This window comes from Nicotiana attenuata, chromosome 2 (assembly GCF_001879085.1).
Source record: "Nicotiana attenuata strain UT chromosome 2, NIATTr2, whole genome shotgun sequence".
In the NCBI taxonomy this organism is placed as follows: Eukaryota; Viridiplantae; Streptophyta; class Magnoliopsida; order Solanales; family Solanaceae; genus Nicotiana; species Nicotiana attenuata.
In genome coordinates this window covers 9,969,642-9,991,654 of record NC_031990.1, presented here as the reverse complement: position 1 = coordinate 9,991,654, position 22,013 = coordinate 9,969,642, and the positions used below count along the sequence as shown (strand labels likewise).

At 37.1% G+C, this 22,013-nt stretch overlaps 2 protein-coding genes across 3 annotated transcripts; both read right to left on the bottom strand.

Annotated features, from left to right (window-relative positions):
- LOC109244130 (tetraspanin-19-like) lies at positions 10,271-12,092 on the bottom strand. 2 transcript variants are annotated; one of them, XM_019411168.1, is made up of 6 exons: positions 11,792-12,092; positions 11,344-11,443; positions 11,171-11,251; positions 10,933-11,037; positions 10,645-10,841; positions 10,271-10,566 (listed from the first exon to the last, which is right to left on the bottom strand). In XM_019411168.1, the coding sequence occupies exons 1-5, from the start codon at positions 11,956-11,958 to the stop codon at positions 10,662-10,664; spliced, it is 633 nt and encodes a 210-aa protein (XP_019266713.1). In that variant the 5' UTR covers positions 11,959-12,092; the 3' UTR covers positions 10,271-10,566; positions 10,645-10,661. The 2 variants fall into 2 exon arrangements, with proteins under 2 accessions (XP_019266713.1, XP_019266719.1); XM_019411174.1 differs by having other exon boundaries at positions 10,271-10,575; positions 11,792-12,041.
- On the bottom strand, positions 12,779-20,796 carry LOC109244121 (RNA polymerase II transcription factor B subunit 2). The gene is made up of 15 exons (XM_019411157.1): positions 20,468-20,796; positions 19,842-20,009; positions 18,980-19,048; positions 17,091-17,184; positions 16,822-16,922; positions 16,642-16,690; positions 16,511-16,570; positions 15,693-15,761; positions 15,429-15,512; positions 15,241-15,324; positions 14,897-14,982; positions 14,468-14,558; positions 13,668-13,748; positions 13,300-13,374; positions 12,779-13,197 (listed from the first exon to the last, which is right to left on the bottom strand). The coding sequence occupies exons 1-15, from the start codon at positions 20,578-20,580 to the stop codon at positions 13,060-13,062; spliced, it is 1,362 nt and encodes a 453-aa protein (XP_019266702.1). The 5' UTR covers positions 20,581-20,796; the 3' UTR covers positions 12,779-13,059.

Genomic DNA, 22,013 nt, shown 5'->3' with positions numbered 1-22,013 from the left:
GCTTCTGCAGGAGCGGTCGGTGGCCCGCAGATGCGGTCACCGCAGAAGCGGTCCTGGGTGAGTTAGTAAATTCCGCAGAAGCGGAAAAATGACCGCAGAAGCGGAAAGGCCTGGTCAGAGATATTTAATTCCATCTTCGCGAATTTTTGAAAGAACTCAACATTTTCACTTCGGACTTGGAGGTTATTGTACGATTTTGGAGAGGGAATCAAGGGACTTCATTGAGGTAAAGAATTCTGAGCCTAAAACATAAATCTAATGTGTTATTACATGAATTAAGGGTGAAAAATCAAGGAATTAGAGGTCATAAATGGAGGTTAGGGCTTGAACTTAAGAGAAAGAAAATTTGGGGTTTGAGGGAGCATTGGAGTTCGGATTTTGGTAAATTTGATATGTATAGACTCGTGGCGGGATAAGGAATCCGGTGATGTGAATTTTCTGATTTTTCGAGAAATGGGCCCGGGGCTCGGGTTTTGCCAATTTCGTGATTTTCGATATTTTTCGAGTCTTTTCGATTGGGTTATGTTCCCGTAGCCTATTGTAACGTATTCCTTGTGGTTTTGATCAGATTCTACGCACGAGGAGGTTGATTCGCGAGGCAAGGGAATAGCGAGCTAGGACTTTAGCCAGCTTGAGGTGAGTAATGGTAGTAAATGATATCCTGAGGGTTTGAAACCCCGGATTTGCACAACGTAGTGCTATATTGGAGTGAAACACGCGCTTAATGGCGAGCGCGGGGTTGTTTACTACTGGGGATTGTGACTTGGTCCGTCCCGTTTGATATTTTACCACGTAAATGACTAAGCTGATTTGTTTATCATCGTTATTTGGGCTTATTGCCATGTTTTGGGCTTAGGGTGTGTTTGGTACGAAGGAAAATATTTTTCATGGAAAATGTTTTCCTAGAAAATATTTTCATGGAAAATGGGTGGTCTTATCACTTATTTTCCCTTGTTTGGTTGCTGAGTGAAAAATATTTTTCGAAAAATATTTTCTATTGTTTGGTTAGAGAGGAGAAAATATTTTTTTTAGGAAAATATTTTTTATGCAACTCTTCTCACCCCCTCCCCCCACCCCTCCCCTAAGCTCCAAAATTGACACAACCCAAAGCAACTAATGTGTTGCTTTAACTTTTTTGCGTAAAACTGCGAACTTTTGAACGTAAATTTATAATTTCTAAATCCGTAACTTTCAACACATAACCTCTGAACTCATAACTTTGGAACTTGTAAAATTTCGAACCTGTAAACCGACAGATAAAAAAATTAAAATTGAAAATATATTATATAAAAAAAATTTTTTCCGGGGGAGGGGGGCGCAGGGGGCAGGGGCAGGGAGGTATGTGCAGAAAAATAAAAAAAATGAAATTTGAGATTAAAAAAAAATTTAAAAATAAACTTTTTTTTGTAGGGGGGGGGGGTATTGGGGGGGGGGGTTGCGGGGGATAGCAGGGTGGTGGTGACGGAAAAAAAAAATTGAAATTTAAAAAAATCCTTTTTTGGAGAGACGAGATGGGATGGTGGTGGGGTTGGGTTGGGTGGGTGGTGGTGGGGTGTAGGGGTGGGCTGGGGGATAGGGTGGGGAAGGTTGAGAAGGAGTTTTTGGAAAATGTTTTCCCTTCTCTTGATAAGGAAAACATTTTCCTCCAATTGGAGGAAAATGAGTTGATAAGGAAAATGTTTTCCAAAATATTTAAGCCAACCAAACATGGGAAAATTGGAAAACATTTTCCGGAAAATATTTTCCTTCATACCAAACACACCCTTAATGTCGATTACTTGAATCCTTCAGGGATTGTTATCACTATTTCCTCACTATTTTGATACGTTATTTGAACCCAGTCCCTATAATTATACTGTTTTGTAAACTCAGCCGCCTTAATTGAATTTTGAGATTTTAAAGACATTTTTACTGCTGTTGGGCTGAGAACTATTATGTTATTGATGCCCGAGGGGCTTATGATGTTTCTGGACTGAGTGAGGCTTTCAGGCCTTGAGCGTATTGTGAGGAGGCTTTCAGGCCTCGAGTGTATTGTGAGGAGGCTTTCAGGCCTCGAGTGATATGTGAGGAGGCTTTCAGGCCTCGAGTGTGATGTGTGAAGGCTTTCAGGCCTTATGTTGATATAGCGCTTGGGCCGTAAGGGGCCCCTCCGGAGTCTGCGCACCCACAGTGAGCGCGGGTACCCATGTGATATGAGAGTGAGCCCGAGGGGCTGTTATTATGCTGAGTGACTGATACTGAGCCCGAGGGGCTGATATTGTTCTGAGCGATTGATGCTGAGCCGAGGGGCAGATTTCTACTCATTATTTACTTGTTGTTTTACCTGATTTACCTGATTTTAAAAAGGAGATTTCATTCGACTCTTTACTGTTCCACTGTTTTACTGTTTTTACTGCCAGATATAGAATTGCCTTGTGCAGATTTGTGTTTTCATGCCTTCGGTTATTATTTATTATTATTACTCACTGGGTCGGAATACTCACATTACTCCCTGCACCATGTGTGCAGATTCAGGCATAGCAGAGTCCGCACCTGAGCGCTGATTTCCTTCCAGACCAAGCAGCGATTTGGAGATACGAGGTAGCTGTTGACGTCCGCAGCCTCTTGTCTCCCCTATCTTATATCATTTATGTTTTCTTCAGACTATTGTACCGGATATTACTCTTTGTAGACTTATAGCAAACTCTGTAGTAGCTCATGACTTGTGACACCCCGGTTTAGGCTGTGTCGGGATGATTTCCTTTGTTTTTATCGCTGATTCCGCATTATTGACTATATTAAGCATGTGTTAGAATTGTTAATATTAATTAATTGCTTTGAAAGAGGTGTTGCGTTGTTCTGGCTGGCCTTGTCTTCACGAGAGGCGCCATTACGATCGGGTTTGGGAATTGGTTCGTGACATTCATACAGCAAAGAACATAGACAATGTACCTCCCTGTCATTTGCGGGTAAATTAGAAGAGGAAAAAAGCAAGGATGATGAATTCGTAAAATATTCGTTTGAAAGATAAACTATCCAGCATACCCTCCAAAAATTCCTAAAAGACTGTATTGTCTATCAAACAAAGAAAAAGCCTTAAATTTCAGCAAGGATATCTTAAATCAGCCTAAAACTCGAAGTGCCTAAAACTCTATATCTCTAATCAGCCAAAAGAATTAACTCCAACCAAAATCAGCACATGCATTAATTTTGTTGCACAAATTGGAAGAGGAGAAACTGAGATTCTATAGATTACTTCAAGCTTAATTGACTGTACTATCCAATTGATGACTTTTAGCATGAATTGAACTACTTCAATGGTAGAATTCGTAATAATGTCGGCCTTTGAGGTCATTTCTTTATTTCCCTTTCAGTACTTCCTAACATCAAATACAACAGATGGTAACAAAACAAATAAAATCATAGCAGTGAATAAATAATAAATAAATACTCATTTTATAAAACAGATATATTTACTTTGTTGTTATGCATCACAAGTTTGTCAATGCAAATATCTTTTACTAGGGGGCGACATCAGTAGAAAGTCAAAGTTATCACGCCAAAAGGAAATACGTTTCTTCTTAGAGATCTGTTATACCAAAAGTAGTATATGTATTATACCAAAAATGTAGTGATTTTTATTATGCGATTTCAAATGTGATCGAGAAAAAATTTAAGCAAAAGAGATGCCATCTAAATCTAGATAATGTTGTCACTTCCCAGGAAAGAACTTAGAGTAGCAACTGTAGAGAATATGTAAGTAGAAAAGTAGAAAAAATTTACCGCCACATTGAAGTTATATATCTGGTGAAATCAAGGCAGTGAATTGCTAACAAACCACAGAAAACTAATAAAGTCACCAAATCACCAAATCACCATCAACATTCCTCTTTTTTCCAAACCCTTCTTGTAGCGATCCGGCCGTTCGTTTTGAGAGTTATAGCCCCGATCCTTTATTTACTGCTTCCCCTGTATCTTTTCTGCTTATGTGACTTGCCCGGAGGTTTAGTTTTGGTTTTGGAATGTTTCAGAACACTTAGTCCCTAAACGGAAGCTTAAGCCTTAGGATTTTTGCCGTAGTCGGTACTGTGAAGACGACTCTAGAATGGAGTTCCGTCGATTTCGTTAGCTCCGTTGGGTGATTTCGGACTTAGGGGCTTGTCCGGATTATGTTTTGGAGGTCTGTAGCTCATTTAGGCTTGAAATGGCGAAAGTTGAATTTTTAGAGATTTTGACCGGTAGTGGACTTTTTGATATCGGTGTCGGAATCCAATTTCAGAAGTTGGAATAGGTCCGTAATGTTGAATATGACTAGTGTGCAAAATTTGGGGTCAATCGGACGTGGTTTGATAAGTTTCGGCGTTGGTTGTGGAAATTGAAAGTTTCAAGTTCCTTAAGTTTAAATTGGAGGGTGATTCGTGATTTTAGCGTTATTTGGTGTGGTTTGAGGGCTCGACTAAGTTCATATGGTGTTTTAGGACTTGTTGGTATAATTGGTTGAGGTCTCGAGGGCCTCGGGTGAGTTTCGGGTGCTTAACGGATCAAAAGTTGGGTTTGCGTTGTTGCTGAAGTCTTTAGGCATCTGGTGTTTTCGCACCAGCGGTGGGGAGACTGCAGGTGCGGGACCGCTGTGCGGAGAGTCAAGCGCAGAAGCAAAAAATGAAGGAGTTGCCAGGGGTCGCAGGTGTGAGGTGGATCCCGCATCTGCGATGCCTGCAGATGCGTTAGAGTGATCGCAGAAGCGGACAAGCCTCCGCAGGTGCGACCCTTTGATCGCAGAAGCGGACGCTGAGTTTTTAAGTGGAATCCTCACCTGCGATGGGAATTCCGCAGGTGCGGTGGCCGGTCCGCAAATGCGGAATAACTAGGCAGAAAAGAGAAATACGAGGATTTGATTCCCATTTTGATTTTGGGACTTTGGGAGCTCGGTGTGAGGCGATTTTTCGACGTTTCTTCGAGAAAATTGTTGGGGTAAGTGACTCTAACTCGGATTGGGCTATATTTCATGAATCTATTGGCTATTTCATCTTCTAATTAAGGATTTGAGTTGGAAATTTGGGAGAAAATGATAGAAACTTCATGGAATAAAATTTCGAGTTTTGGAAGGCGATTTGAGGTCGGATTCGAGAAATTCTTGTATGGTTAGACTCGTGAGTGAATGGGTGTTCGTATTCTGTGACCTTTACCCGATTCCGAGACGTGGGCCCGGGGAGACTTTTTGAGACGATTTTCTAATTTCTTGTCGTAGCTTTGATTCATTAATTAGATTAAATTCTTATAGTTATATTTATGGTATGTAATTGATTTTGGTTAAATTTGGGCTATTCGGAGTCGGATATTCGTGGAAAAAGCTTTGCTAGCGATTGATTTAGCTTGGTTCGAGGTAAGTGGCTTGCCTAACCTTGCGTGGGGGAATCCCCTTAAGATTTGGTACTGTTATTGATATATGAGCGCCGTGTTCGTGAGGTGATGAGTACGTACACTGGCTAATTATTTTAAAACCCAATTTCTGCTAAGTAATAACCTATTTTCCTTCTTATTTGAGTTATATCAGCATGTGTTGTATCCTGTTAGCTTAAAATAGCATGTCTACTTGCTTTAATTGTTTATCTGAACTCTGTGCGGCATGTTTAGTGAATTCCCTGCTTTTCCTTGATTTGAACTTAGTCTAAACTGTAGGCTTTCTTGCTGTAACTGTTATTTCCGTTATTTAAGCTGCATATTTACTTTGGGACTACGGAACGATATTCCGGGAGATCCCCCTGTCTTGCATATTTACTTTGGGACTACGAAACGGTATTCCGGAAGATCCCCCTGTACATTTACATTTGGGACTACGAGACAGTATCTCGGGAGATCCCCTGTTGTTATCTCTGTGTACTGAGCTGTTACCTTTCTATGATTTCATTCTTGTTAAATTTCAGTCTTTATTTTACTGCGATATTTTTGTTCCGTCTTATTTTATATATATATATATATATTAAAAGCCCGAAGGCCCTTAGCGAAATGTCATTCGCCTTTTTTGCCCTTTAAAAATAAAGTTCACATTGGACAATATTGTAATTAATTATTTTTCTAATTAAAGTTTTCCTTATTTGATCTATGTAAAACTCCTAAGATTTAGGAATTTGAGATTTCGTAAGATTTTACCTCGAAATTTTCTATAAATTAGGCCAAATAATAACATCTCACTTCTAAGCTCCTTTCACGTTAAGTTATAGATAAATAAAAAATTTGATTCTCATAATATTCACAAATTCCCAAAAAAATAATTTTTAAGTGGTTCATATAAAAGCAAAGAGGCCAACGAAAACTAAAAAAGTATAAGCACAAAAAAAATCTTTGTGGCTATATCAACAAATTAATCTAAGCATTTTTGTTAAATCACTTTTGTTGGTTTTCTTTCTCTTTCTTCACCTTTAATGTCAAAATATATTTTAAAGGGATACTCTATGGTTCTTCCTTTAAAAATATATTTTACACTAGACAAAATAGAACATCTGTTGAAATTTGGTTATTTAATTTTTCCTAATTTGAATTATAGCAAAAATGATCAATATTTTAATCCTTTGAAGATAAATTTATATTACAAATTATTATTTTAATACTATAAAATTAACTCAAATTTTAACTATTACATTTTTTTTATTTGAATAATGTACAAACTCAAACCTTTGGGTACTTAAATTATAACATTAAAAATATCTAACTAAATTTAACTTTGTTATTAAAATTTCAAAGGGTAAAAGGAATTTTCCAAGTTATAAATGCTTGGACAAAATTATTGTTATATTAAAATATTTAAAGCTTAGACGAGCTAATATGAATTTGAATAAACAAAACAATTATTCCTTTTAAGGTTGAAAACAAATAATTAATGTCTAAATTAATTAACTAATTATCAATTAAAAGTATCCAATGAAATTTATTTCCAAATTAATTATATAAGTAAAAATTATTTTCAAGTTGATAAACTCTTTGGCTACCTAAATATGTTTTTTATAAAAAGAGCATTGGTAATGAACGGTATAAAAAATAAATCAAATATTTATTCTATAGTACTAAAAGTCAAATTGGTAGAAATATAAACTTAAATCAATAATAATAAAACAATAGTAGATAAAATGCATTCTAAAATGAATTATTGGTATTAATTTTTTTTCTTTTCACTTTCATTTCAACATGGTAGCCCCTATACATTTATATATTAAAATATTTTGGTAAAATATTAACGCAACATTAGTCAAATTTAAACTTTGCATCATTACCTATAAATTTTTTCTATGATCTACAGGGCAATCTCTTTATTTCCAAATGTCTAATATACCAAAATATTTAACTCTTAAATTTATTTTATTTGAAAAGTATTTTTGTGATTTATTTGTTTTCGGCATTGGGTAAAAAATAATAATTTTAAAAGCACAATAATATGGCATCTAAGGACTTTTGTGCCACAAGTTTTTTTCCGATTGAGTTAGCTAAATGAGATTAACATTCATTATTTTAAACAACTTACCCTTTTAAAATTTTTATTTTTACATATGTGATTTTTTGTGTACCCCTTGATATAAATACACGCGCAAAGCGCGTACCATAAGACTAGTGTGTGTGTGTGTGTGTGTGTATATATATATATATATATATATATATATATATATATATATATATATATATATATATATACACACACACACACACACACACACACCAGTAGGGCCCTGACCTGACCTCGTCACTACTCGACCGAGGTTAGGCTTGGCACTTACTGGGTACCGTTGTGGTGTACTCACTCCTCTTCTACACATATTTTCCGTGTGCAGATTCAGTTACCTCTTACCAGCCTCAAATTTAGTTGCGCGGTTACTGCTTTTCAGGAGACTTCAAGGTACATCTGTCGCGTCCGTAGGGCTCGGAGTCCCCCTCTATCCCCTTATGTTAATTCTTCCCTTATTTCTATAGACCCTGATGTATAGAACAATTAGAAATTCGTAGAAGCTTGTGACTTATGGTGTTCCGGGTCTTGGGAGTGTTATGTATATTTCGAGAATTGATTATTGTATATGCCGAGCGACATCTCAATTACTTATTTTAGAAATATCTTCTACTGTTAGTTGTTAATTTTCATGTTTTTCATTTCATTTTCGCAAAGTGTTAGGCTTACCTAGTCGTAGAGACTAGGTGCCGTCACGACAAATTCAAGGAGAGAGAATTTAGGTCGTGACAAGTTGGTATCAAGGCTCTAGGTTCATAGGTGTCGTGAGTCACAAGCATATAGATACAAATGGTCCAATGGGAGCAAGAATTTCCAGGAACATTTGGAACAGTCCGTTTCGGAGCAGAAGAGCCGTTTTCAAGTAGTGTTCGATCGATTACGTATTAATCAATATTCGATTGATTGGTCTGAGGTTATCGACAAAAAAGATTTGTCTAAGCCACTTTGTTTCTTTTTGTCCAAGTCACTTCTTTTTTTGTCCAAGTTGCTTTTCTTTTTGTCTAACTCACTTCCTTTTTTCTGTGTGAGTTTCGGAAATATCCCCATTCATAGGTCCGAGATCTACATCTATGAATTGAAAGGTCCGAATGATCAACTCTGCAATCAGTTGTTAGAATCAATAGGTCTTCAAATTGTTCATTTGAAAAAATTGAAACCCTTCTTATTGGACGATCATGATACTCGGTTTATTAGAGTCTTGCGGATCGGTATGGAGACGTCTGTACTTATCTTCGGGAGGCTATGGAACTGTTAGGAAAACTTTCACTTCTTTGGATTCCTTGTCGTGCGAAATTCTTGACTTCAAAATTCTAAACTTCTGTCTTCTATTCTCTCATAGATGGTGAGAACACGTGCAGCCAGAGATGACCAGGCATCCGCCCCCTACTAGAGCCGCCAGAGGCCAGGGCCGGGGTAGAGGCCGAGGACGCCCACGTGGTGCAGCCAGAGCACCCGAGCGAGCTGCTACAGAGGAGCCACCAGTAGCTCTAGTCGGAGCGCAGGCACCGGAGATGCCTACTACTACTACACCAGCTCTTTAGGAGACCCTTGCCCAGTTCCTGCGCATGTTCGGTACTCTAGCTCAGGCAGGGTTCACCCACATCTCAGGCCGGGGGAGGAGCACAGACTCCCACCGCCCGCACCCCAGAGCAACAATGTCTTGCGCAAAGTGCCCCACTTAGAAAAAGCTCCCCTTTATGTTAGGGGAACACTAAAATGCAACTTTGATCGGATGCGGGTATCAAATCCCGCCGCTAAGATGTCCAGCGGATTCCTGGGCCTTGACGAATGGCCGGCCGCGGGTTTAGGTTGATCAGATTCCAGAGGTTATACCGGTGCCACCTGTAGCCCCAGTTCAGCTAGAGGGTAGGGCAGCAGTTTCTGAGGAGGAGCAGCATAGGCTCGAGAGGTACAAGAAGTACGACCCTCTTACATTCAGTGGCCTAGCGTTAGAGGATGCTCAGGGATTTCTAGAGGAGTGCCACCGTATTGTCCGTACTATGGGCATAGTAGAGTCGAGTGGGGTTTCTTTCACTGCGTTTCAGCTTAGAGGAGCAGCCTGTCAGTGGTGGCCTTCTTATGAGTTGGACAGTCCGACTGAGGCAGCTTCACTTACATGGACTCAGTTCTCGGACATGTTTTTGAGAGAGTATGTCCCTCATAGCCTCAGGGACGCATGGCGCGGGAGTCTGAGCAGTTGCGCCAGGGTGCTATGATTGTTTCAGTGACTTGGATAGGCATGCACCAGCCTTGGTTTCTACAGTTCGAGAGAGGGTCCGTCGGTTTATTGAGGGACTCCATCCCAACATCAGGACTAGCATGGCCAGGGAGTTAGAGATGGATATCTCGTATCAGCAGGTTGTGAGTATTGCTAGGAGAGTGGAGGGCATGCTTGCTCGGGAGAGCGATGAGAGATAGGCCAAGAGGTCTCAAGAGTCTGGCCATTATTCTGGTGCTTGTGCCCCAGCTGCAGCTCGACATGGTAGGGGCTATGTGAGTCACCCTGTTCATTCAGCTCTTCCAGCCACAAGTGGTATTCCAGTACTTCTAGGCCAAGATAAAAAGGTTTATAAAAAATTCCAACAAATCTTTTTGAATTAGAAGAGCAAGAAGTGGAACTAGAAGAAAACTTTCTTTGACATCAAGGATTAACAATTTATTTCTACCCGCGTTTCCCCCCATTATTTTAGTAGTTCAGATTAATCTATCATTGGAGATGGTTAGCTCTTTCATTTTCTTTGTTTCCTTCTTTTTGTTCAATATTCAATATTTATATTTTATTGAGAATGAAAACAAATATTCAATTATCCGGCAAATATAACTCATTGTGATAAATGAAGTAATACTACTGAAAACATCAAAATTGCAAAATGGTACTATTAAATATACATTGTGGTCTTATCTATTTCTATAAAATTCATTCTTAAGCAATTGGAGAAGCTACATAGCATAACCAATATTCCTAGCTAAACTGCCTAGGCAGGTTATATCTTAGTCCCAATCTCCAAACTTCAAATTCAATATTTGAGTTGTGCTACTAAGTGCTGTCTCAGCAACCTTCCTCCCATAGAGGAAAGCTTCATACACTTCAGCTTCTGCAAAAACTGGAAAAATTCAATAACTTAAAAGCCAAAAAAACTTTCAAGAGTTCCCATTTTTAGTATGGATCTAACCTTTTCTCTTCCAAAACTCATACACCCTTGTAGACTGGTTCACCAATAACATATGGTGGATACATTGTAGCTGGTGGCAGTTCCGGTGGGCGCAGAAGTGGAGCCCATGGTTCTGCATATTCACCTTCATTCTCATGACTATATTTCTTTACTTTCCCAATAATTCTTAGCATTGTAGCAAATAGCATAGAACACCCCTGCTTATCAAAAAATTTTGATCAAGAACCACATAACATAACTTCAGACAGCAAAAAGATACTGAAATTTCTTCAAGGGGTTTTTTCTTACCTGTGCTAGAACACTAAACAGGGCAATCCATCGGAATACATCCTTATTCGATATCACAAACTCCACGAAATCATCAAACCTTCCTGATGGATCTTCTGGTAAATCCTGATTAGGTAAAAAAAAAACATAATCAGAACATTGGAGAGAAGCAACGAGGTTCTTTTGTCGATGTCTTTGTCAATATAATACAGAAAGCTAACTTGAATAATAATATGATAAAGATTTCTTAGATGCATACCTTCTCCCAGTCATTATTCAACATAACATCAGCTGCCATTGCAACCTCTGATAGAAGAAGCACAAATATGATGAACATATACTATAATTATTGTTAAGGTCCATTCTTTTGATCTCTTTCTATGCAGCTTCTTTCCTACGAGCATATATGAGAACTATATAGAAGAAGGATACAGAAGAGAGGCAAAAGGAGTTGGCAGAGATTGCAGCAACATGGCCAAGGCAAGTGATAGCACACAAAGCAGTGCCAATACCAAGAAATGCATGGATGATCCTGTCATGATTTCAGCAGTATTAGCATTTCTTTTATGCCTAAGACTGTATTATAGGCAAGGAGTTAAAATTAGGGGCAGAGCTACATGGTCTAAAGGGAGTACAATTTAATCCTTTTCACCGAAAGATATACTGTGCAAATAGTTGAATCCTCTTGATATAAGTGAAGTATCTAGTGGTGTAGAGGCAAAGGTGGTTCAAAAATTAGTTTAGGTCTCAGGTTTGAATCTCAGGTGTGACATTTTTACATTTCTTTGAATTTCCTTGTGAGAATTTCAGGCTATGCCAGTAGTCAAAGTGAATAAACAAACTAGGTTGTGAAAGTAATAGCACTAAGTTGAGAACTCACCAAGGGAAATGATCGTAATCAGGGGATGAATGTGAGTCCGCAGCATCACGCTGCCAAACTCTAACCATCCATATACCATAGAAAAGCATTGCAGTACCCAGAAATCCTATTGTTAAATTTGTGAGCTTGAGGGACCATTGCAGGCAAACTTTCACAGGTTTTACCATCTTGTACTTTAAAGAGTAACTCTTCACTCTCTTGACTGGGAAATTAGAAGAGCTCTAGCTCTTACGTTTGAAATGATAACTTTGAGGAATGCATGATAGAGAATACTTGTTACATTTATAACTGTTTGGAGTCTTGATTTGTAAGAAATTAGGATATGCAAGAATTTCCCAGGTAGATAGGCTAAAAGAAGGAAATTTCCAAGAAAGAGCTTATTCTTTGTACTTTTGTTGGAGGACCTACTCAATTATCAGTTGCTTGCTGTTTCTGTATAACCTGAAAATTGGTTGCCAAATATGTGGACAGATAACAACTGTCTATTTCGAGAATTATGCTACTGTCAAATGATTCTATGTAGATATAGTATTTGTTGACTGCAATTAGTTAGCTTACACAGTAAAATATGATGTGATGACATAAATGGAAAAGATAGAGAACATCTTCATCGTAGCCCAAGCCACAGATATGTTTTGTCTGACAGATTGAAAAGGTTCTTTTAGGTTACCTTTCCTTTCTTTTTCTTTATTTAGCTGTGTGTGAATTCTCTTAAGAAATTTCCTCCTCTTCCTGTATAATTCAAAAGGAGGCATGCAATCGCTACCAAAGAAGAAAAAAAAGAATATTAATTGGGAGAATTGGGTTTTACTTCATAACTACCGCTACGATGGAACCACTGACAGAGTCTAGAATATCTAAGCATCTGATGCTTAGAAGAAATAATAGGCATCATGAAATCATAGTATTGTTATATCTATAACTCTATCCAAAAGCTAATATATTTGTCACTGGAAACATTTCACTGCCAACATTAAAGAGCATATGCAAGGGAAAGATTATCTGTAATATCATGTAGCATTTTTGGTTTCCTTTGATCAAAGATATTTCTAATCTAGGTTGACCAACAATCATTCGACAGCACTTTTCTTCAATAATGTTTAAACCCCAAATTTTTAATAAGAAAGAAGGCAGCTGAAGCGCAATAAAAAGATACACCCGCAGCAAAATTCATCTACAGCGCGGCAACCAGTTAAAAAATATTAGCAGTAACAACCCTCATCAATCTTCCTTGCCGTATAAAATGAAGGCCATCAAAAAATAATGAGCTATTGCTTTTGACGACGAAGGAATTCCTTCATCTCTGTCAAAATATCAGCCTTAACTATGATGCGCATTTGCTTAGAGTCCTCCCACAGTAATCCTCCATATTCCCTGGCAAAATCACATGCAGCCTCAAAGACATCCTACAGTAATGTAAACAAAAACAATCATGTCATATAGCCATAAATATTAAAACGAATCAAAATTAAGTTTGTAATGCAAATAACAAATATCTTGGCACTCACTCTAGAAGGGAATTCATCGTAGAGGTGGGCGGGCATCATCTCAACCCGATTCAGATCTGATTCCCACAATCTAATCTGGCATGAGAAAGTAGTAGTTGAATTAGTTGACTTGAAAAGAACTTGTTTTCCTAATAATCCTTTCATCAGTATTTGTCAATGAAGACATACTGTTGAATTGGTTTAACAGCTTCTGGTTGGCCACAATGATGGGAATGTGATACTACTCAAGAATATATTCTACCAATGAATCAGTCTAAATAATAAATGGGGTCCAATCAGTAATCATCCATCAAATAACCAAAATGTATTTTTTATTACTAGAGCTTTAACGTCTTCAATTTCAATGCGCTTGAAATAGTAAGAGAAACCTGATCAGTAACATTCTCTGGCACGGATGGTATCCTCTCTGCAACCCTAGGATGGGCATTCTGCTGAAGGAAAGAAATTATCTGCAAAGCACCACAGCAGTCAAATACTTCCAAGTGAAAAAATTGTATTGCAACTGCTCAATTATAACCACGTCAAGATATAATACCTTATAATTCTACTTGAAACATTTGGCAAATCATCATGACTTTTTGTTCCCCTTTTTTTTTGGAGGGGATAAAGATAAACCATTCAACATGACATTTAACCTAATACATTTGATAGCTATAGATGAGGATAATTGGAACTTGAATACACATTACCGATCAACACAACCAAAGGTCTCTACTTTTCATAATTAACCGTTTCAATTCATACAGAATTAAAATTCAGAAGTCGGTAAGAATATAGCACCAGAAGCACAATACTTCCTGTAATTCACATGCTTTCAAGCATGTACTAGTTAAGAAAGGTGCACCAATGTAAATAATATTAGACAAGATAAGTACATTGAGGGACCAGACACAAAACTATAAGAGAAACATTCTTCAGAGGTCTGCTATTAAACAACTACCAACATTGACCAGCTAATCAAGATTTTTTTTTCTTTAGCAATAGCAGCTGATAAAGAATTAATAAGAATCTCTGACAAACATGTCCCGCACTATCAACCTCCTTCACCTTTTGCTTTACATAAAATATGGCACTCCAAATACAGTTCACTTTCTCAGATATTTTTTAATTAGTCGACTCCAAAATAAGATAATGCTTGTCAATAAACAAAATAGCAGCTGAAACTTGCCTGCTCAGCAGTAATGCCATTTTGAAAAGCTTTATACAAACTTTCTTTTGTAATAGCACCGACAATGAGATTTGGAAGCTGGTACTCCACCCTGTATTTGCAGCTAAATTTTGTTACTCAAGAGAGTTCAACCACAAAAGTGAAAGAAGAGAGATCTACTACTAGAAAATCAACACTCAACAGCCAAAAAGAGTATTAGGCGTAGCACATAGATTTAAAAATTCAAAAGAGTAATGCATTTCTTGACGAGCACCAATCCACCACATAAAGGCCGTGATGGTATTCTTACCAATTCCAACAAAAAGAAACAACAGATGCTAATACTTTCAAGAGATAAGAGAGTTGGCGCCTATTCTTCCCTTATGTTCTTTTTTTTTCCAACCAAAGGACAGAAACAAACATACGCAATGAAAGAAAGTAACCGCGTACCTTGCAAAGAGGCGTAGGATCTCACAGTGTAATTTTGATGTTGAATATGCATACAACCTGAAGTTTGTTTCAATAACGATAAATCCCTGATGAAAGGGGGAAGGAAGGAAATCAATAGATGTGTTTCCAGCCAGTAAGGTATCATTGAACTCGTCCCACCATTACTAAAACGAATTCGAGAACTTAAATCTGGATGACAGGAAGCACAAAATTCTAAATTTCTGATTCAGAATTTGCCGTTTTAAGAATATTGTAATGCTAAAGATGGAAAACAAATAAATAAAAATGGACTGCTATGTAGCTTGACCCAACCACTCTAGAGAATGCTTATATGTGCATCATACCTGTTTCCTGGACGTTGTATCTGCTAAGCTAATTGACAGATTGGTGGCAAGTTTGGTGGGAATAAACCAACTCTCTTTCCTTCCCTAAAAAACAACAAATAGATAAATAGGATTCCATGAACATCATGGAAAATAAAAGCTCCATTCATTCTGGTGAGCCCATTGATGGGGCAATTAGTAGTATTCACCTGCTGCAGCTTGACCAGTCCCAAATCTGAAAGGTCCTTAGTTATACTTCGCTGGATATCAGTTAATGTGTTTGTATTGTATGCCTATATAATTCAAAAAAATACAAAAATCAAGCATCCTCAGAAAAAAAGGATAAATATTAGCAGAACTTAGTGCTCCAGAACCAACTAAAATCCATACATTCATAATTAAAAGGATGGTGTCATTTACTACAGTTATGGGGCAAAATTAGTCCAAAATGTGCTAGCTCTGTCTAGTAATACCTTGCCAGTAACATGAAAGCTTAGCTCCAACAGGAATGCAATAAGATCTGCTGAATCCACACCTCGCTCCTTCATTATTATGAGAAATACAGTGTAAATAATTATGTATGTCATAAGTCGTCATTTACAGAATTTGAGTAAAACACAACATCTATTCAACGTTATGGTCATAGGCACAGTATCTTTCCAACCAAGATCTTAAATAATAGAGCAAATACATTCCAGAATGTTGGTCGCATTGACTAATTTATAGTGAAGAAATAAAGGAAACATTAGAAAAAGGCAAGAGTGAATAAAAATATGAGATGAAGAGCAGTAAACTCAGAGGTGGAAGCTATGAGCTCAACTCAACTATGTTTCAATCCCAAACAAGTTTAGATTATATGAATTTTATATGAACCCCCTGTATGAATGTATCCATTCCGCATTATTCTTCAGTATTCAAATGATTCATCAAAGTTTGACTATTTTTACGTGGGACGTCAACCTCCCGCAACCCTCTTTCTTTATCTGAGCTTGGGACTGGCTATGCTTCGCGAAGCTTACATATGCAGAATAGGCAGCAAGAATGAGCAGCTCCCTAAATTGGCAGGTAGAATAATCTGCTCTGAAATTACTTTTCCCACCTACCTCCTTATCTTCAATGTCTCTCAGAACACTTGTCGACGAAGTGAAGTATAAGCAACTATTAAATGTAATTGGGTTTCAAAAAATGAATGCTGTTTTCCATGAAAGAGCTAACAAGAGAGAAGAAGAGAGAGAGAGAGAGAGAAAAGAGGTTAAACGAGTTCTATGAATAAAACATCAAGAATTATTACCTCAGCATTTGTTATGTACTCCCTGATGATGTACCAAAGCTGTGCATTTGTGTCCATCAGCTGTTATACACGATGGTCAATAGAACTTCAAATGAGATATTGATTGACTGAGATAATTTAGTGACTCGTACCAGGAACTGGAACCCACTTTCAGTCAACCTTGGAGGTTCCCTGTCATCTCTGCTTAAGAAGGCATGAACTCATTGCGGTTATGTCAATTATTACAAAAATCTTCCAATCATACATGAACAAAGCACTATACATATATGTGTGTGTGCAATATTTATCAAAAATACTACACTTGAAAGTACCTCTGACTTAAAAGGCCACGCTGGAAAACTTTCATCATTGAAGAGCTTATGTTTGTGGTCTTTCCAGCTTCACTGGAGCTTATAAGATGCAGCAGAAAGCACTGGTCGCCACAGTTGCAAGTCATAAAAAGAGTTGCCAAAATTATAGTCAAGCTGCAGATTGATCAAGATGGAGAGCAAAGTAGATCGTCTCACAACATATTATTACATATTCTGAACTCTCCAGCAAGATGAAAATACAAGAATTACTAATATAATGCAATTCATACCTCCCATTGTTCAACAGCATATGCCTCTAACTCCTCCAAGCTAGGAAGCCTCACAGTGATATTAGAAGGCATTGGTTCCCTTGGTAAGACTCCACTACAGTAATTGAACTCACAAGTCATCATCCAAAATTTTTCAACTTACAGATCAAGGATATGAAAGAAATATTTCACATCAACTCACTTTTTTCCGAAAAACGAAAGAAAATTTCAAAACAAATTTATTGAAGATATTGAATAATTTTGCAGGAGCTTATTCACTAAGTCTCGTAAATAATAAGGCAAAGGATTCAACGCTCCAGCAGAAAATTTCTGGTCCTTTTTTGAGTAATAATGCAAAAATTGGAAAACACATGTCCGTCAAAGTAGAAAATATTACCACAACAAATCTCTATATCAAGTCTAGCGCCTTCTAGTTTAACCAAGGGTCAATATAACAGGGTCGAATTGCAAATTGAAGCTGAATTTTGAATTGCAGCATGACAAGATTAAGACGCCAGTCACACAGCACGAATAAGACAAACATATACACAACTGGGAAGATACATATCCAACAACAACAATAACAACTATGCCTCAACACCAAAATAGTTTTTTCTTTTTCTTTTTCCTTCTACGCTGAACAGTATGCCTCAATTCCAAAAGAGCCAAAATCTTTGGAGCTTTAAGTGAAAAGTGCAGTTAAAGTGCAGGCGCCAACAACAATCACGCCTCAGTCCTAAACAAGTTGGGGTCGGCTATATGAATCATCGCTGACCACGTCACTCCATTTAAACTCATCGCATGCCAATATTATGCACATACGAATAGAAAATATTAGATGCTATGTATACAAATAAAAAGTATTAGAAGCACCATGAAGAAAAATAAAAATATAGAAATGTAATGCAAGAAAATGTAACTATACACACAAACAATAAGAATGGGAAAACTACAATAAAGCTATATATTCGCAGTTGTGCCGTTAAAAACAGAACCCATTGGTGAAGTTGCACATGCCTTAGCACCTTGACGCTTACCCCAAACCACCGATTAAGCGAAGAGCATAACTGGGCTTCTCCGAGCTTCAGCACGCTTTAAACGAGTCTTTAAGAACAATGATTTATTCAACTCTATTTGGGCACATTTTATTCCAATACGCAATAATTAATCTTTTAAGACAAATTAGGGAAAATAATAATGGTCACACACCATTTGGCTCAACCCCAAAACCACAAGTAAGAGTCTTGCGCTCTAATGACTGGAAGGTACTTATAAGCTCCAACAAAACTGTCAGCCTACTTTAAAACATAGCAGTAAATTCAAAGACAGCAGCTCATCACAACTCCCTAATCCAATAATGACCAACTACTGGAGATCCTTTGAGCGAGAGATATACTTTGTGTGTGTGTATGTGTGTGTGTGTGTGTGTGTGTGTGAGAGAGAGAGAGAGAGAGAGAGTACATTACTTAATCTACTATTACGTAAGTTGGACTAGTCGTCCTTACCTTAAAAACGAAAAAAAAAACGTAAATACGTAGAAACTAAACCAAATAAAGTATTACGTTCTAACTAACGAAAGTTACGTANCAATGCACTGTGATAACCAACAGAAGAAAGCAAAACTGTAGTAGATGCTATTGCAACTTGTGCTCCTCTGTTTAACTATTTCCTTATTGTTCCACATGTATCTTTCTTACCTAGAATTTCATAATTTTATTCTTGTTAGAACTGGTCGTTTAATAGGAATGGAGTCTGGTGTCCGCATGATTTAAGTGCCCACTGCCCATGGGCTAGTAATTCATCTAATTGTGCATATACTTTCATTTTTTAAACCAGTAGTCTCAAAGAAGGCCCTTTTAAACCGTTGACTACCTAAAGAAAAATAAAATACACAAGATAAGGAAGCTTACCCATGGACTATATGCTTCTGAAGATTAAATTGAAATTTTGGACTTAATTGATACATGGCTTCCTTCTTCCTGTAAAAATCAAAGAGAATGGCAGCGGTCAACAATCAAAAACTAACTAAAACAAGAAAGTGAAAATTGACAAGAAACTAGAGCCAATTAAATTGAATTTGAACTTGGGGATTAACGGTGTCTTCAGCAAAGAAATAATAAACCGCCCTGACCAGTTAACTATCATCCCAATAGTTGCGGCACGATTTCAATAACCTACAATTCTATAACTTATGAAGAGGAAACTATTACTGCAACAGTTGAGGCATGACACAAACAAATAAAACTTCTATAATGCCTATAAAAGCAAAAACTGCAACATGAAAACAAAATAAAGCTAAGCAAGCATCGGCATTTCAAGATATTCCCTTTGATCATGATTATTTTGAGCAAGGTTCCAAACTAGCTCACATGTCATCATTTAGAGTGCTAGAGAAAAACATGAAAACAAGATAAAGAGCAAGTAAAAAGGTAAATATCTGTGAATACAAAGCTGCCTATACAGCTTGTTTTAAGCGCACTCCAGTACTTTCTGTTTTCAGAAAAAGGTAAATATTTCATTATAACGATAGCCTCTGGGAGACGCATATTACAAATATATTCACGATAGTGATCCCTTCTCCATCAGATGCTCAAGAACTTCCAGAAAATCGATTCGTAAATAAGTTCCAACCCCCCTATGCTACCGGACAGGAAGTATTGCAATTGCCAGCAAAGGCTAACTACCACTTTCATTACTAAAATTGGAATAAACAGCATTAATCAAGAAAAGAGAATAGCAGCTATCAAGAAAGAGAAGGATCTGCTCAATAACCTGTCAAATGTTTCCGTCATTACCCTCAGCTGTATCAATCTATCAATGGCAACTTTATGCTTTGAGAATCCATCTGGAAGCACCGACTCCTCCATTGACTTGGCCGAGATTGGTATGTCTATATACAACAATTGTAGCACATACTTCTTTGCTAAGGGAGGTAACGATCTGGCAAAAGAAATGAATAAAATAAATATTGGATATACATTCTCTTTGTAGAACTTCATTTTATCAGATTCAAAAAGACAATCGCATCCACAGTCATAGTTCTTGTCGATTCCCATAGTATCTCCTTGCTATAGCCCAAGGTGAACCACTGAACTAAATAATGAGTAATAGTAATATTTTTCTCAAATTTTTCAACATTATATATTTTGTCTCTGTGTGTATTATACTCGTGACTAGCTTGAAGTTCATTTCTCCAGAATAATAAGCCCAAAGAGAAATCAAATTTCTTTTGCATACAAACTTACACATTACTTATCAAACATTGGAAAACACAATTGTGAAGATTACATCTAATTTTAATTGCAAAAATAAATAAAAACGGCAAGATTAAGGATTAACTCAGTATGAAACCGAAGTTTGCACATATAAAAATGGCTATGCAACAAAAAAACTCTAACCTGAGGATGGCTTCACAGATAAAGGAATTGTCGTAGAGCATGTCGAGCTTCACTGCAGGCAATGAAGCCACCATGTCCATGAAATTCCTGGCCACTATCTTCACTTGTGGCATTGTTCCCAATCTCTGTTTTGGATCAAATTAGGGTTTTTAATTTCAATTTCTCAACCGAGGGTTTAACTCTGATTATTCTATGGTACTTTCGCCAATATATTCATACGAATCATGAAAAAGAAAAGTGCAGATTATGAAGTAAACTTGAGCAAGCTCAAGCGATGAAAATCGAAAAGTTCTTTGATTCTTGCGATTTGGGCCAGTTGCTCTTGGACTTTCTAGCGTTTGCTTTGGATTTTGAAGCTTTGAAGGCCCAAATATATTTGGGTCTTCAAGATGGAGGGTGGAATTATTTCGGGAGTAATTCAAAAATAGTCAGATTTACAAGTGGCCGTTCAAAAATAGTACAATCTCAAAAGTAATCGAAATCTAGTTACTTTTTATGTAAAGATAAATCTGAGCGAAAACACTGTTCAAAACTCGGAAAATACGTCAGTATATTATGCTGGAGTTCCAGCATAAGTATACTTGAACTCCAGCATATTATACTGGAGTTCCAGGATAAGTATGTTGGAACTCCAGCATAATATGATGGAGTTCCAGCATAAGTACACTAGAACTCCAGCATAATATACTGGAGTTCCAGCAAAGTATACCGGTCCAGTATAATATGCTGGAAGTTCATACACAAGTGCTCGAATCTCCAGTATATTATGCTGGAACTTTTCGTGTGTTGGAGTTCCAGCATAATATGCTGGAAGTTCATACACAGGTGCACCGAACTCCAGTATATTATGCTGGACCGGTCTCTGTTGCAGCAAAATGGTGGCTATTTTTCATTGATTTGGTAAACGCTGGCTATTTTTGAATGACCGGTCCGAAAACTGGCTAGACCGTACTATTTTTACAATTATTTCATTATTGTTTTTTCCCTTCATAAATTACGTTTATGACAATTAGAAGCTTTTGTTTTCAAAAACATGTGAAAACAATTTTTCGAAAAGATTTTGAAAAGTTTATTCAACTAAAAATTGTTTTTTTCTTTAAATTTTTTTGCGAAACTGGAAAATTGCTCCAGATGTATTTCTTATTTTGTTTGCAAAAATAGAAAAAACTTATCTCTAATGGTGTTTGGTTTGAAGAAAAAACCGTACAGAAGTGTTTTCGGAAAAAAAAAGTTGTTAAACATTTTTTTAGAACAGTCCCTGATTAGTGCATTAGAAAATAAATGCATTTAGAACGCTGAAAAATAGAGTTAGGAAAACAAAACAAAAAAGTAATTTTCTACTGTAGGAGTATTAGTCAATTATTTGATACAAAAAACAAAAACAAAAAAAATCCCAAAAGCACTTTGATGCTTAACGGCTGCAATGTACTAAGTTGGTAAAAACATCTCCACCCACAACCGTTAGATTACTCATACTGGAGGAGAAATGTGAAAACACTTTAGATCCTCCTAATAGAAATTAAAAAAAAATGTAAGTTAAGCTTTG

Bases quoted from the DNA above. Each gene is read 5' to 3' on its own strand.
- LOC109244130 (XM_019411168.1), bottom strand. From the start codon at position 11,958: ATGGTAAAACCTGTGAAAGTTTGCCTGCAATGGTCCCTCAAGCTCACA. The intron at 11,252-11,343 runs GTATCCTTCTTC...CAATAATTATAG, and splicing joins ACTCCTTTTGCCTCTCTTCT to TATATGTTCATCATATTTGT. The intron at 11,038-11,170 runs GTATGCATCTAA...TTACCTAATCAG, and splicing joins TGAATAATGACTGGGAGAAG to GATTTACCAGAAGATCCATC.
- LOC109244121 (XM_019411157.1), bottom strand. From the start codon at position 20,580: ATGCCACAAGTGAAGATAGTGGCCAGGAATTTCATGGACATGGTGGCT. The intron at 20,010-20,467 runs GTTAGAGTTTTT...TTCTTTTGCCAG, and splicing joins ATCTGTGAAGCCATCCTCAG to ATCGTTACCTCCCTTAGCAA. The intron at 13,198-13,299 runs GTGAGTGCCAAG...ACATTACTGTAG, and splicing joins ACGATGAATTCCCTTCTAGA to GATGTCTTTGAGGCTGCATG.